Source organism: Phodopus roborovskii, unplaced genomic scaffold (assembly GCF_943737965.1).
Source record: "Phodopus roborovskii unplaced genomic scaffold, PHOROB, whole genome shotgun sequence".
Lineage (NCBI taxonomy): Eukaryota > Metazoa > Chordata > Mammalia > Rodentia > Cricetidae > Phodopus > Phodopus roborovskii.
The window spans coordinates 29,136,292-29,152,012 of record NW_026125052.1 but is presented as its reverse complement, the minus strand read 5'-3'; the positions used below and the strand labels follow the sequence as shown (position 1 = coordinate 29,152,012).

The window sequence follows — 15,721 nt, the reverse complement described above, 5'->3', positions numbered from 1 at the left end:
ATTTGTTTGTTTGTTTTTTGCTTTTCTTGGCTCTGACTTCTGGGGTCTAGGAACCCTGTAGAAGGCTGATGAGAGAGATTCCATGTGAGGTCCAGAGAGTTGAAAGTAATGTTTTCAGGTGCCCCACTGTGCTTGTATGGTGGAGAAAAAGGGGCTCACTTCCAGAAGGAGGGTGAGGAAGGCCAGAGTTAGCTGAGCAGACCCCACCCAAGTAACTGCTAGTCGTCTTATTTCCCCTCCCCCCATCTCCACATTTACCTCTCCGGAGGCATTGGGCTAGCTTCCATCACTACGGCCAATCCTATTGGGAAAGACTGTCCCTTGGGAAGCTGGAGGAGAAGGCTGGGGTCTCCGTAGCCTCCCTAGTGAGGGTTGTCACAAACAGCTCCCACACCCTATCCGTGCTTGTGTGTCCCCTGGTGCCATGCCGGTGCAGCAACACCCTTGCTAGGAGGGAGGCCCAGCCTTTTAGAAGCTAGTCCCAGAAGCAAAAGGACCAAGTCCCTACCTATTTGGGGGAGGGGGTGGCACACTGGTATCCTTTTTTGGTTTTAGTTTGTATATACTAAGATAAAGTACGATTGTTTTAGCCTTCCCATGACACAGGGAAGCTAGAGGAACTGGGTCGGCAGCTACCTCTCTGGCCAGGGCTGCCCACTGAAGCCCAGCTCTCTCCTAGTTGGCTTGGCAGTTAGAATAACTGCATTCCCAAGGGTCTCTGCACCTCCTCTTAGCCCCTTGGGAGTCACACAAAGGAGCAGCAGCTGGGGCGTTTCTTCTGGGACTCCACATAGTCTCGGATCTGGAAGCTGGGCTCATCAGGCTGCCTGCCTGCACGGTATTTCAGTTCCCTAGAACCGGAAGAATCATGTGCTGAGCTGGGAACATAGAGCCAGAAATTCCCTACTCCCCCGCCCCCCCCCCCCAGGCTTCCCAGATTGCCTCCCACCCCCAACTCAGCCTTCCCTTCCCTGCTCAGTTCTCACTTGGCAATCGCCAGAAAGGCCAGCTCCACATTCATGCCAGTCTTGGCACTGGTCTCCATGAAGGGAACACCATACTCCTGCCCGAGAGAGAGTATTCTCATGGCCTGTTTCTGGTCTTTCCCACCATTCACCCAACCCCACTGGCAGTCACTTACCCTGGCCAGCATCTCTCCATCCTCGGAACGGATCACCCTTTCACTGCTTACATCAGCCTGCAAGCCCATGTGGGTCAATCAGCTCCAGGGAAGGAACCCTTGACCCCAGGAAGCCCATCTTTTGCCCCAGGAGCAAGCACTGCCTGCCCTCTTCTGGTTGCCTACGGCACTGCAGGCAGGTAGCTTGGCCTGGGGCCAGGGTTTCTGTGTTGCTCAGGCTGTGTGCCCAATGCCCAACCTGTGCACTTGGGGAGGCGTGTAACTCTAGCAAAGGGTGTGGTGACCCAGCTTCATCAGGTGACAGCAGCTGACTTAAACACTTTGTACCTAACCCCTGACCCCTGACCTGGTCACAATGATCTAGTGATGGCTGGCAGATGAGTCACCTGGCAGCTCTCTGGCAGCAGTTTAGATTATGGGCCGAAGGGGCTACTACTCCTAAAGCTTTGGGGTGGGATAAACAGAAGTCACAAGACATGTCTGACTCCCACACTGGAGACCTCAGAGTCCCTCGCTGGAAGGGTTTAGGTGGCTATGGGGCTAGGTGGGGCTGGCGTTGAGGCAGTGGGAGAGAAAGGGCCACAGTGCAGGAACTCTAGCACAGAACCACTCACCTTGTTACCTAGCAGCATGATCACCACATCTCTCTGGGCATACTCATGAATCTCTGTGAGCCAGGCCTGTGGGAGAGGGGAAGCTGAGCCAGGCTGGGGCCAAGGACCAGGGTATTCTTCTCCTAGAGGGCTCTGTTGGGGTGCTACAATCACAAATGGGCTCAGTAATCAAAAGCAATGGGAACGGCCATGTTTGGCAACACAGGCTTATAGACCCTGCATAGGGGCAGGAGGGCAGAGGTGGAGGCAAGCCTGAGCTGCGTTTCTGGACCCTGCCTCAAAACAAATCAACCCAACAACAACAATAAATGGGAACTGGAGGTGGAGGTAGAGGTAGAGATGGCTAAGCTTGGCTGGGGATGTTATATAATAGTGAAATGCTTTTCTATACAACACAACGCTCTGGGTTTCATTTTTCTGTATTGCCTTTCTGATGGGGGAAAAAAAAGCACTGAGATCGATTAGTGATGTCTGCCACGAGTATAGGCTTGGAAGTGGCAACAGCATGCAGTCTCGTCCTTTTATAGCTATCCATCTTATCCCCTCAGCGTGCTTTTCAGTAATCAGTCCTTAAGGTCTAGGAGCACATGAAACCTATATGATGTTGTGTCCAGAGTCATGCTTGTATTTATTGGTTATGGCCTCTGTTCTCTAATGGTTTGGTTGTGAGGACATAGCCACTCACTCTGTCTTCTTGAGTTGCAACTTGGCCTGGATGCATGTAGAGCTTTCTGCTTGGGCTTTCCCCTGGGTCCCTGTGGCTAATTGTCCAGGGTGGAGCCAGGACTGTTCTGAACACTTTGATATAAAACACACGCATGAATCACAGTCTGGACTGTACCGTCAGCACAGCGCACACCAGCCTGCTGGTTCTCAAGCTTACACGGCAATGAAATGCCACGTCGTTTTCAAAGACGACAGGGTCTGCGCTCTACCTGTTTTTACACAACTGGAGCAATCTGGCCTGCTCATGACAGGCAGGGTTGTTGGGGCAAGGGGAAGACCTTGGGTAGAGAGGACCTACCCTGATGTTGTCAAAGGAAGATTTGTTGGTGATGTCATACAGCAGGAGCAAGGCTGGAGGGGGACAGATAGAGCAGATCAGGGCATCAGTAGGGGTGCTGCAGAATGGGGACAGGGTAGAGGACAAGGACTTACCTTGAGCATCTCGGTAATAAGCATGGGTCACACTTCGGAAACGCTCCTGCCCTGCAGTGTCCCAGATCTAGGAAGAGAGAGAGAGAGAGAGAGAGAGAGAGAGAGAGAGAGAGAGAGAGAGCAGGGCTAGCTGCTGACTGGAGGGTCCATGCTGTGGCATAAGAGCTATCTGTGAGATGGGGGGCTGTTTCCTACTGTGGGTTCTCACAGGGCTCCCTAGCATCTGATAACATCTTCAGTGGTGTTTCTGGGGTCTTAAACCCATTAACTACTGTTTCCTCTTTTCCAGCCCAGGGGTTGGGGTGCTTAGAGCAATAGAGACTTGGAACACTGGAGGGGGGGAGGGGCAATCAGGGAGGCTAGGCCTAGCTGAGGGCATTTTGAGTTGCCTTTGATGGGAGAGAGGGTGCCTGGGAACTGCTTTTGCTGCAGATATCAAACAAAGAAAAACAGTTTCCTCTCCTAGGCCCCACAGGAAGTTACCCCAGACCGAGGGCAGGGCTGTAGGCCTGTGGTTCAGGTTGAGAAGCAAGTGCAGGCCCCTCCCCCATCCCGGCAACTGCTCTTACCTGAAGCTTCACCCTGGTGCCATCCACTGTCACCACCTTGTTCTGAAAGAGAGAAGGGCAGAGGGAGGGGAGGGGATGTTGGCTGGTCCCGGAGGTCTCTCTACATCCTGCACTGGTCTCTCTCCAGGCCTACAGGCAGTGTGGTGGGCCTGAGATGTCTCCAGTCAGATCACCCTAGCAGAGCAGTGGGAACCTGTTTCAAGATTCCTCCATTCATTGTTCTCATAACTTAGTCAGGCAAGAGGACCCTTCAAACCTGCCTAGTTCTCTGTGAGCCACCTTGTGGTTGCTGGGAGTTCAACTCAAGACCTCTGGAAGGGCAGCCTAGCGCTCTTCACACTCTTCACGGCTGAGCCATCTCTCCAGGCATGCCTAGTTCTCTGTTGAACTCAGCAGGCAGCATGGGGAGTGTGTGTGGGTGGACCTGACCCTTCCCCACTTTAGCCTCTGTCTCTCAGAGTTCAACTTCAGGGATGAGGCACCCATTACATCCTGAGGCCTTCAGAGGCTTATCCTGCAAGAGCATCTTCCCTCCCGTTACCCATAATTCTCTCAGTGTAGCCTCAGCACTTAGTCCACTGGGACAGGTACAAAGCTGCTGCAGGCCAGCCTGCTAGGCTCGGATATTTTCCCTCCAGGATCGTTTGCTTTGCAGTCCCAGTAGCCCTGCTCACACATGGATAAAGACAGAGATCTTAGAGACCTTGGGGAGGGGAGGGGGCAGCCCTGAGGACTCCATCTCTGAACCCAGCCTTTCAGATTCTTGGTAATTGCTTCTTGAAGACTGACCTGGAGAGAGGCCCAGCTCAGACGGCCATGAGCAAGGGGCTCTCAGGACTTAGACCACGACATGAGACAAACTTGCTTGGGGATGCTATCCTAGAGCTGAGAAGAAGGTGGGCAAGATGCCAACCCTGCCCAGACTCCTTTGACCTGGTTGCCTCTGTGGTCCTGGTGGGAATACCTCTGAGGCCTCGAAGGCAGTAAGCCCCAGGTGCCCTCAGGCCTCAAAGACAAGGACAGGGTACCCTTCTTGAGCCTAAGCTGTAACCAGCTCACTGCAGGAGGAGCCTGCAGCCACCTCACCCTGAAGTCTATGCCGACGGTGGCTATGAAGGTTCCGGAAAGGAAGGCCCCGTCTTTGAATTGGATCAGGAAACAGGTTTTGCCGACGCCTGAGTCTCCCAGAAGCATCACCTAGGAGATGGGGGCAGAGGCAGTTAATGGTGACCAGGGAAGAGAAGGGGTTGTCTGGGGTTCCAGCGAGGACTGTCCTCAAGAGGGTCAGAGAAGGACAGAAGGGTGGAGGACACCAGTAGGGACAGAGGGACACGCGTCTCCAGTGAGCCAGACTTGGCCATTGCTTTCTCCGTTCGCCTTTTCTCGGCCTCCCAGGTTCTCCCTCCGAGCCTCGTGTACTAGCCACTGTCCTCAAAGCCAAGCCGAGACCTCCAAAAATGTGCTTGGAGATCCCCAGAGAATGTCACGCTCTGTTGGGCTATACCGTGGACATATATTTGCCCATTGCTGAACAGTGCGGAGATCATTGCTCATCTGAGTGTGCACTCAGGTGCACACAGGTAGATGGGGCTCCCACACCGGCAAAAGGACCCCTCCACCAGGAGCCTAGCAAGACGGGATGGATGGGTGGGGCCATGGTGGTGCATGCCCTCATCCTAGCATTTGAGAGGCAGAAGTGGGCAGATAGTTGTAGGTCAGTGAATGTGAGGGCTAGGCAAGGATAACTAGCAAGACCCTACCACCCCCCCAAAAAAACCCCAACAAAAAACAAAAAACCCAAAAACAAAAAAACGCAAAACAACAACAACAAAACAAAACAAAACACAAAACAAAAAAAAAACAAACAAACAAAAAAAAAAAAAACCCCACCAAACTTGACGGGTGGAACATTGTCTTTAACTACAATGTCTTTAAATTACTATTGCTGGAGTTTCCTTTTGGGTCAGTCATTAATTTAGACGTGTCTAATGAGGACTTACGTTCACAATAGGCTTGCAAGCGTTAGAGAAGGTTGACATTTATTCTGAGATGGGGAGACAGTTAGTCTGAAGTTTTTAGCAGAAACCTTCCAAGAGGGACAAATGGTTGCAAACTGGCATCTTTGAGCCACTGCAGGGGTGAGGGTGGGGGGGGGGATGACACATGTAGGAATGGTGGGGGATGGATCTCTTTGGCCAGTCCTCTCAGAGAATGGTGGTGTAGACTCAACACCAGAATGTTCCCAACCGTCTGGCTAGACCGATAGTAAGGGTAGGATTGTTGGGCTCTCTGAACTTGATGGTGGAACCAAAAAGCTTTTCTCCCACAGATATGGGGTCTTGGGATCTATTAGTTGACTTTGGTGGAGAGATGTGGGGGGTGGGCCTGAGTGGAAGGGACCTAAGGCTGAGTTCTACTATAAAAAGCTTCCTGTGTGCTTTGGGGGGAAATTCCTTAATCTTTTTCTGCAGTTTACCCATCATAATGGGTGGGAAGTGGGAGACACATTCCTTTGAGGCCTTCCTAGAGTTTGTTAACATCTAGGGTCAACAAAGTTGATGTGATCCACTCAAGGGCGGGTATTGCCTGTCTGAAACCTTAGACATCCTAAGGTGTTCCAAAGAACTTTCCCACCATGCCCTTTCACACAAATGCAGACTTGGGACTAGGTCAAGCCCCGGCAGATTGGGGGTTAGCTACTTTGCTGGCCAGGCAGTCCAATGGCTCTGGGGCCCCAGCCCCGGGAGGTGTATGTGTGTGTGTGTGTGGGGGGGTGGACACTGGTACTTGTTTATTTTACAGATCACAGCTGTCTTGAGCAAACCAAGCAGCCAGTCACCCAGCCAGTCAAGTCCACCAAACACAAACAGCTGCTCAGCCTTACCACCTCCTAGGTAAACAGCTCAGCTGGCCCACAGGGCAAGGAGGTCAGGAGATCCCACTCATCAGCCTGGGGGCTGGCCGCCAGCCGCTCCCCATCCCCTGAAGACATAGGGCCCCATTTCCTGCCACAAGCCCACACAGGACGTCTATCTCAACGGCTCTGGGTGGGTAGGCTGGCAGTCTGGCTTCCCCTGAAACCCTGGGGGCGGAGACCCGAGGCTCCTAGTGAGAGTGAGACCTGGTGTTGGGGAGATACCAAGACCCTGAAAGAGGCCTGTGTCCTTCAAGAGCAGGGTTCAGTCCCACCGGGTACAGCCCTCACTTAGCTCTCCCTGACCTACTGCAGAGGAAGAGTGGAGGCTGCTGGCTGGCTCAGCATCTCTTTTTAGGGTTCCCTGTGCTTGCCTATTCCAAGGACACAGGCGAGGGAGATGGAGGCAGACTAGGGTCCTTGCTTCCCTCACCTGCTTTTGGACAGAGCATGCGTGTAGAAGTGCAGAAGGTATGCCCATCAGAGAGTTGCCTTTCCAGCCATCGGAGGAGGGAAGGTGGCCCACTGCCACTAACTGCTGTGTCTTTCCTAGCTTTCTAGAAATTCCCAAGTGGACTTGTGGGCTGGCTATACACACCTTAGGGGGTGGGGGAGGACGCTAGTTCACCATTGGGAAGAGGCTGTGAGACTGTATGGAGGCAGTGGGAAGGAAAGAGGTGGAATTTGCTGCTGAGTGGGGACCCAAAGCATTGAAAGTGGGTGACAGGTGTCACTCTTTGAGGCTTAGCTAAAAAAGGGCAGTAACCTTGAGATGCCTCCGCAGGGCAGGGTCTGTGTCTTCAGGGAGTCCCCATCTCCTAGCACCTCCAAAGTGTGGCAGAAGAGAGAACGGGTTGTTGTCCACAGGGTGGGGGGGGGTCTAAGTCCTTTTGATCTGCCTTGCTCCCACGCCCTCTGTCTGAGGTTAGCCTAGATTCCCTAGAGACTGAGATGCGCCCAAGGGTTATGCTCCAGACCCCAGACCCAGCTGACCCAGGAACGACTGAGTCCAATCTAGACACTTCCAGAGAGGAGAGTAGACGGGGAAGGACAGGGTTCTATGGCAAAGGACACCAGGAGGGATGTCCCTCAGAGCCGACCTGGGGGTCCCCAGCATTGGGCGCAGCGCCCACCCACCTTGCCCGTGAGATCGTAGTTCGGACTGCAGGGTGGGGAGCGCTCGGGGGCCTCGCCATCCCCGGTAGTAGCAGCTCCGGGCGTGCCAGTCATGTCCCCGGACAGTCAGAGGTGAGCCGGGCTCGCTGCAGGCAAGGGAGAGCGCGGAACCGCCCTGCCCTAGGCTCCGCCCACTCTCCCTCCCCATCCACCAACCGGCTCGGACCCTGATAGGCTCCTCCCTCCGTCCCGCCATCCCCTCGACGACGCCTGCCAGGATGCCTAGGACTTGCAGAATGTGAGCCCGAGGGACTGGTAGGCCTCCTGAGAGACATTAGCCTAGTGTAGTGCTCTTACAGCGCCGAATGAGTCCAGGTACAGGACCAGTCCCCTAAAGACACAGCGGCGGCGTTAGATTGCCATCGAGGCAGCTGACCCAGTTGGCTGCGGAAGGTGTGGCGCCTGGTTTCCTATTGCGGCTGGGCCAGCAGGGGGCGGCCGAGCTCCAGCCAGCTGCCGGCTGTACCTACCTGCAGGCAGGAGACTGGGAATAGCCCTGAGCAGTGTTTGACAGGGAGCTAGCTGCGTTCTGAGGCTAGTAACTAAATAGTTCCGTTTTTGCTGATGGACCCCAGCTCGAGCTCATTTGAGTCGACTTATGTTCACCGACACTCACCTTGGAGGGCACTGGCTTTGCCGTCTGGGGAGCTCGTGGGTGGTGCTAACACTTTGAGCACTTTGTGGTGTATGATCTCTCATTTCTCGCTGACTTGTTGGTCTAATCCCCTAATGCTACACCACGTGAACGCTCTCAAAGGTGGGCCTTTGCAGCCCCTGATGGCAGAGGACGTAGAGAATCTGGTATTGCCCATACCAGGGCTTAGTGGCTTGAGGTCAACCACCCATTTCCCAGTGTTGTATAGAACAAATTGGATGGTGGACCCCTAAACTTTTCAGGTGAGGGCAGTGAGGGGAAAGGCCAAGGCTTGTTTTGGGGTGACTATAGACTTGGGCACAGGCTATGCAGGAACTATTTCATGAAAGCTGATAGAAGAACCCAGAGCATGGATGGAGGTGATCTTGTCCAGGTGAGAATTGGAGATGGGAACTGGCTGCCCCTTGCTCACCTTCCCCTGGAAACTAATGTTATATGTTCCATTGTAAACTAATGTTATGTGTTCCATTGTGTCCACCAAGAGATACGCTGAAGCCCTGGGCACTGGTACCCCGGAATGTGACCTTCCTTGGTAACAGGGACATCAGAGATGTAAGCTACAATTAGGTCATCCTGGAATAGGGGCCCCATGCTGGTTAATGCAGATCAAGTTGGCAGATCCCCTCCCCCCCAGTCACCCGAGAGACCTGTCTTTGGGCATGCCTGAGAGGGATTATCTCAGACCAACCTAGGTGGGAAGACCCAGCCAGGAGGTGGGCCGTCTAAAAGAGAGCAAAGGAGCAGAGCAGGGACCTCTGTCTGACCTCTGCCGCCTGTCTGCGGCTGTGACTTTGCCAGCTGCCTCCTCAAGCCCCTGCTGCTGGACTTCCCTGCCATGATGGACTCTCACTCCCAGACTCCCTTTCTTGGTAAATTAGGCTAATGTGCTTTATCTGAGCAACAGGAGAGGTAACGGAGACAAGCCCCTGAACCAATGCGTGATGAACAAAGCAAGCAGGGAGAAGACGGTCTTGTGAAGACAGAAACACAAAGCGTACCCGGGACAGACAAAAGTAGAGAGAATTCTGACATGAGCCTGCTGACACCATGGTTTGGGACTTTGGTTTGTGTTGTTGGCTCCATATTATTTTGAGAGGAGGTCGAAGCTTCAGGGGTTGGGGCTTAGCCGGAGGAAGTAGGTCACAGTTGCACTCTTTTTAGTAGGGTAGGTTTGGCTCGGAGCAGACCTCACATCTCCAGAGATGGCAGAGCTAAAAGCATTCTTTTTTATTTTATTTTTTTTTTTTAAGATTTATTTATTTATTTATTATGTATGCAACATTCTGCCTTCATGTATTCTTGCACGCCAGAAGAGGGCACCAAATCTCATTATAAGATGGTTGTGAGTCACCATGCACTTGCTGGGAATTGAACTCAGGACCTCTGGAAGAGCAGCCGGTGCACTTAATCTGCGAGGCATCTCTCCAGCCCCTATAAAAGCATTCTTACAGAGCACTTGGGAGAGTGGGGTTCTTTTTCTGGGCTACGATTGTTGGGACCTGTGGGTTATGGTCCCCGGGTCTGCAGCATGAGGGCATCAAAATATGAATACGTCATGCATTGCCCCCTGGGATACTTTACATCCTGTGGTGTAGTCAAGGGTAGTCCTGAGTAAGTCAGAACCAAGAGGGGTGTAAGGACTTTCAGAGTGGGGCTGTGTAGAAGAGGGGCTCACTGAAGGGCAGGGGCTCATTAAATGTGGCCTTCAGGAGAGGGAATAATCTAGAACACAACACCAGGTTTTCTTACCTCTGCTCTGATACTGTGTGCATGCTCTGGTAACCTGTGTCTTCCCCACAGTAGTGGTTCACACCTCATGTCACACCACAATCATGCTCTGACACTGACACTTCCCCACAGACACCCCTCATATGCACATCTCCCATCATCCCTTAACACACAAGCTCCATATCACAGACACACACTGCATATCACATACCATATAACACCGTAATGTACATCTCCTGTCATAGCACAAGCATACAAAGTCTTACTCGAGTCCCGGACACATACCTCACTTCACTCCGGACACATGCATGTCTGCCACCACATGGAAACCACAGACATAATTTGCATTACACTAAAAACACAGGACACATCAATGCTCACATGCCCTCAAATTGACCACATATTTCATTTGGTGGTTTGAAAGGAAATGGACCCCAAAGGGAGTTCTGGGGACATGATTTGGGGGAGTGGCCTTGTTGGAGTAGGGGTGATCTTACTGGAGAAAGTGTGTCACTGTAGAGGTGGGCTTTGAGGTCTCCTATATGCCTAAGCCATGCTCAGTCAGACAGTTCATTTCCTGTTGCCTTTGGATCAAGGTGTAGAATTCTCTAGCACCATGTCTGCCTGCACGCTGCCATGCTCCCCACCATAATGATAATGGACTGAACCTCTGAAACGGTAAGCCACCATCTTAACAAAATGTTTTCTTCTCTAAGAGTTGCTGTGGTCATGACATCTCTTCACAGCAGTAGAAACTCTAAGACTTTACATCCCTACGGGATGCCCAAATCACCCTCAAAAACACTGTAAATTATCCAACCTCTCCCACACTCCCCAGATGTGAAATGCACATACCACATTACCGTCTAATCAGAAGCCCCTGCTCCATTGTGTCAGATCACACACCCACACAGTTATCCTGATAGAGGATAGGCCAGCGACTCAGATACTGCTCCTCCATTTGTAGGAACACTGGGGTTCCTCCCAGACATGCGGATGGGTTGAAGAGAATCCCAGAGCTGACACCCACTGCAGGGTCCAGATGTGGAGGGAAGACTAGGTTTGCTTGAGCAAAAAGGTCAACACTCAGGTTTACAAACTGGTGCGTAGATCTCCTGCAGCATAGCTCTCAGTTCATGTCAAATTGCAAACTCTGCTCCTCTATCCTGATCTAAAGCCATGGCCTCTGCAGGTTTTTACACACACCAAACAAGTCTTGAGACTTGCCTCCATTGTGTGTGACCTTGACCAGAAGATGAAGGGTTTAGGCTTTAACAGGAAATAGTGAGATGATGTGAGATGGACAGAGGAAGGTTTTGGAGATAAATTTTGGAACATTGTTTAGGTAAAGCTGGAGAGTCTGAGGACAAGCTGTAACAAGTTGAGACAAGCTGTAAGAAGGAAGATCTGACCTTCAGTGGGAGAGGGGAAAGTTGACTGGAAAGTTTAATGTTTTATTGTTTGAATACAAAATGTCCCTGTCTAAGCTTCTTTTTATAAAATTCCTGGTCCCCAGCCAGTGGTATTATTTTAGGAGATGGTAGAATTTTTAAGAGTTGAGTCCTAGCTGGAGAAATTAGGTCTCAGGTCTATACTTTGAATTTGTCCTTGATCTCTCTCCTTGGCTCCTGTCTGCTATCAGGTGAGCAACTCTGGTGTTGTGTCTTGTTATGAGCCCAGCATCAACAGAGCCAAGGACCACAAAGAGGAGCTCTGAAAATGTGAGCCAAAATAAACCTTTCCTCAAGTCCTTTATGGCAGCCCTTTACAACTAAAGTGATAAGAACTCTAGTGTATAAAGCTGGCTCTTTGGAACCTATTCCTGATGGGGGATGTCCTTCTGTATATATATGTTTCTCTTATTGGTTGATGATGTTTGGCCAATGAGACAGGAAGACAGGCGTGACTAGGAGACAAGGAGAATTCTAGGAAAGGTAGGCAGAGGGAGCCTGACACAGAGTCATCATGCTGCTGAAGGACATGCAGGGGCATTACCGAGTAAGCCACAGCCTCACTTCAATCTATCAATACATTGATAGAAGTGGGCTAACAATTAAGACAGAGCTAGCCAATAAGAAACCCTAGTCATTGGCCAACAGTTTTATAACTAGTATAGCAACTGTGTGCTTATTTGGGGCTGAGAAGGGCGATGGAGTCTGGCAGGACAGGAAACTGCCCACAACACATTCCCTTGGGTGGGATGCCTTGGTCAGCCTTGATGCGGGTGGGAGGAGCTTGGTTCTGCCTCAGCTTGATGTGCCTTGCTTTGTTGATTCCCATGGGAGGCCTGACCCCATCTGATGGAGATGTTAGAAGAGTGGATGATAAGGTAGGGGGGAGGCGGGGGGAGGTGGGGGGGAGGGAGTGGGAGGAGAGGAAGGAGGGAAAACTGTGAATATGTAATATATTTATTTTTAAATTAGGCTAGGCTTTTGTATGCTAAAAACCAAGGAAAAAAGAACCAGACATCACACAAAACGTATAAAGCAGAATTCGTATTTCCAAATAAAGTAACTAGATTAAGCAGTTTAAAAAATCGGTACCAGGTGTGGGGGTGCTGCTGTGATTACCCTGTGAGGGTCTTTGCCTTTGGAACTGTTTGCAGGAGGAATTTGGAAGAGTTGGAAACATGTGAGCTAGCAAACGCCCTACAGTGCTACAGTCTGACCTCAATAGCTGATTGTGACGCGAGTCTGAAAGGCCGAAATGATGACACGAATGTGGGCAGTAAAGATGGCGTGAGGGGGCGGATTAGACTATAAGCCATTCATCTTACAATCTTGCTAAGGACTTTTAAACATTTTACCTGGGTTTTCAGACTTGGTAGAGGGCTAAGTTCAAAAGTAGGGCACTAGGTAACCCAGTGCAGGAAGTTTTAAGGCAGGTTAACATTCGGGTTGTGGCATTGTAATTGCCAGCTGCTTAAGCCAGGCTGATAGTGAGGTTCAAGAGCAAAAAGCTGAACAGAAAATCTTGAAAAACTTGCAGTTTGGTTATAAAAGCCTGTGTGTGTGTGTGTGTGTGTGTGTGTGTGTGTGTGTGTGTGAGAGAGAGAGAGAGAGAGAGAGAGAGAGAGAGAGAGAGAGAGAGAGAGAGAGAAGCCAGGGGGTGGTGGCACACAACTTTTATCCCAGCACTTAGGAGGCAGAGGCAGGCAGGATCTCTTTGAGTTTGGGGCCAGCCTGGTTACAAAGTAAGTTCCAGGACACTTTCTCTGTGTAACCCTGTCCCAAAAACAAACAAACAAACAGACAGACAGGGGCTAATGAAGGCAGGGCTCCCGAAGAGTCTGGTAACATTTAAGAGAAGTCTAGTGTTTTACATCAGAGCACCAGAAAGGATGGAGTGCCTGACTAATACCACCGTGAATTCTGTTGGTGGCAGAGCTCCAGTAAACCCAGCAACAGGGCTCTGCAGCCAGGGCTTGTGATGGAGAACTTGGGGAATAGCAGGATTTGAGAGGTGACAGTTCCATGCCTGAAAGGCCATAGGCCTGGGATTTTCTCAGTGAAGGCAAGTCCATTCTGTGTCCCCTTCCCTCTCTCTATACCCAGGCTGAGTCCAGCCTCCTGAGCAGGGCCAGCAAAAGCTTGGTGGCCTCTTCTGCTTCAGTTATCATTACTCCAGAGTCCAAGCCCAGGCCCAGGACACTTGCAAATTACTCTATGTGCTTTAAAAAAAAAAAACCCTCTCGGTTGTGGCTTGAGATGACTCAGTGGTTAAGAGCACTGTCATCTCTTTTAGAATACCTGGGTTTGATTCCCAGAACCCACTTGGCAGCTCATAGCTATCTAGAACTACAGTTCCAGGGGCTCCAATGCCGCCTTCTGGTCTCCATGGGCACTAGGCACAAAACAGCCACATGCATAAAAAAAAATAATAATAATTAAAAACATCTCACTGAGTGATAGGTCAGTAAGCAAGGGTTTTATATCCAGTATCTCTAGGGACCAGTATTTGAAGGATACCCAACGTCCTTCAGTATCCTTGCCTAGCAGGATATGGGAAAGTAGCTGTTGTGCAATGATCCAGCTATTTTGGTCAGGAGGATGGGCCAGGAGGGAGTAAAAAGTCTCTGGCACTAAACAGAGCAGTAGTAAGGGTAATAGTAGTCATGGTCACAAACAAGCTATTTTTGGACTCCATCGCACTTCCTAGTGTGGTTTCTGGCACATGTGGTTCATGTCACATGTGGTTACCCTGCTTCTGCCACTAGCAGGACTTTCCCTGGATTTGAGTCCTAGCTGCGGAGCATGGTTGTATTTGTAGTTCAAGGCCCTGCTCTTGACCCAGTGTCTCCAGGCTTAAGCTACACTCAAGTTGCCCGTCCTCTGGATGCTGGCCTTGGCTGAGGATGTAAAAGGCTATTCCCCAGGTCAGCAGGAGACTTCTCTCACCCTGGCTGGGGTGCTTGGATAGTTTTCTTTCCAAACCAGTAGCCTGTGTCTTTTTCGGACGTGGATCAGAATTTTCAGACCCAGGATCAACTACTCTCTGATCTCCAAAGCAGAGGCAAGGGTAGGTGAGATGTGGTTTAACTGTGAGGGGAGGGTGACGTCGGCTGGAGCCTTGCTTCCAGACAGGCTGATCCAAGGCCTTAGGGGCTGTCCTTGGCCTTGGCCTTCTGGGACTCAGCCTATCTTGTTCTGCCTTCCCCTTAGAGAAGGTGGGACTCAGCTCACCCTGGTTTTGAGAGTACTTTCTAATTAGATACCCACCCACCTACCCACACCCCAGTGCTGTGTCCCAGAAGAGACCAAGAGATAAAAACCATGCTTGCTGACTCCCAGCCTCTGTGGCCATGAACATTCTGTACTGTCATTTGCCATTTATTGTCCTTCGAGAATCTTTGCAGCCATTAGGTTGACCTGAGTATCTATACCCAGATACCCTTGTTTAGCTGGTCTTTAGACTTCAGGTGACATGGAATCACCACATCGCCCATGGCCAAAGCCCAACCCTTGCCAAACCTCTTCAACTTGTCTGCATCTCTAGAAATAGTTTGTTTAGTTGGATTCTTCTAGAGGTCTCATGCAATCACCCAACTATTTCTGGCCAGCACCTGACACATCCAGGGGTTTCCAGAGTGGGCAGTGCCAGTGAGTACTTACTGTGAATCCGATGCCCACGGTGGCTGAGAAGGAGCCAGGGATGAACTTTCCCTGGTCGAACTGAACCAGTAGAGATGTCTTCCCAACGCCGCTGTCACCAACCAGGATGGTCTGGAAAGCAGTAATGGGGATGGGGGTGAGGCCTCCAGGTGGATTAGCTGTGACTACAGGTGGCGATGCTTTCTGAACACACACACACACACTTCTTGACTTTTTTTTTTTTTTTTTTTTTTTTTTTTGTTAAGGTCAATGGAAAAGGCTCAGGGTATAGAAGAAAACTATGCCAAACCGAGTTCATGAACACCTGAGATGACCTTAAGAGCACGCCGTGCTGTGTGATTTCCCTCCCATCCCCAGGCCTCTCTGATGCGCTGGGCCTTCTGCTCTGCTCTGAGCTCCATTAATGCTGTGTTTGTGTCACACAGCCCAGGGACGATTCTGAGGCAAAGGCAGACCACGGCAGGGACATGTCTAGCCTGTTCCTGATGCATACTAGACTCCTCTAACTGCTGGCTTCAGCTTGAGGACCACTGCCCCTGAAATTCTGACCTATGTCAGAAGCAAACATTTCCCTGGCTTCCCCAGCTCTCACCTCATTCTCCATAGAGGCGTTTCCCCCAATAAAATCCTTGCACATTGCCTTTTTGTGTCTGCT

At 51.0% G+C, this 15,721-nt stretch overlaps 1 protein-coding gene across 3 annotated transcripts; it reads right to left on the bottom strand.

Moving 5' to 3' along the window:
- Positions 1-516: 516 nt before the first annotated feature.
- On the bottom strand, positions 517-15,172 carry Rab37 (RAB37, member RAS oncogene family). Of its 3 annotated transcripts, none has more exons than XM_051180099.1 (9): positions 15,067-15,172; positions 4,569-4,679; positions 3,483-3,524; positions 2,914-2,980; positions 2,780-2,832; positions 1,756-1,821; positions 1,142-1,198; positions 987-1,063; positions 517-851 (listed from the first exon to the last, which is right to left on the bottom strand). In XM_051180099.1, the coding sequence occupies exons 2-9, from the start codon at positions 4,674-4,676 to the stop codon at positions 746-748; spliced, it is 576 nt and encodes a 191-aa protein (XP_051036056.1). In that variant the 5' UTR covers positions 4,677-4,679; positions 15,067-15,172; the 3' UTR covers positions 517-745. The 3 variants fall into 3 exon arrangements, with proteins under 3 accessions (XP_051036056.1, XP_051036038.1, XP_051036047.1); XM_051180081.1 differs by lacking the exon at positions 15,067-15,172 and adding an exon at positions 7,534-7,864; XM_051180090.1 differs by lacking the exons at positions 4,569-4,679; positions 15,067-15,172 and adding an exon at positions 7,534-7,866.
- Between the last annotated feature and the right edge of the window lie 549 nt (positions 15,173-15,721).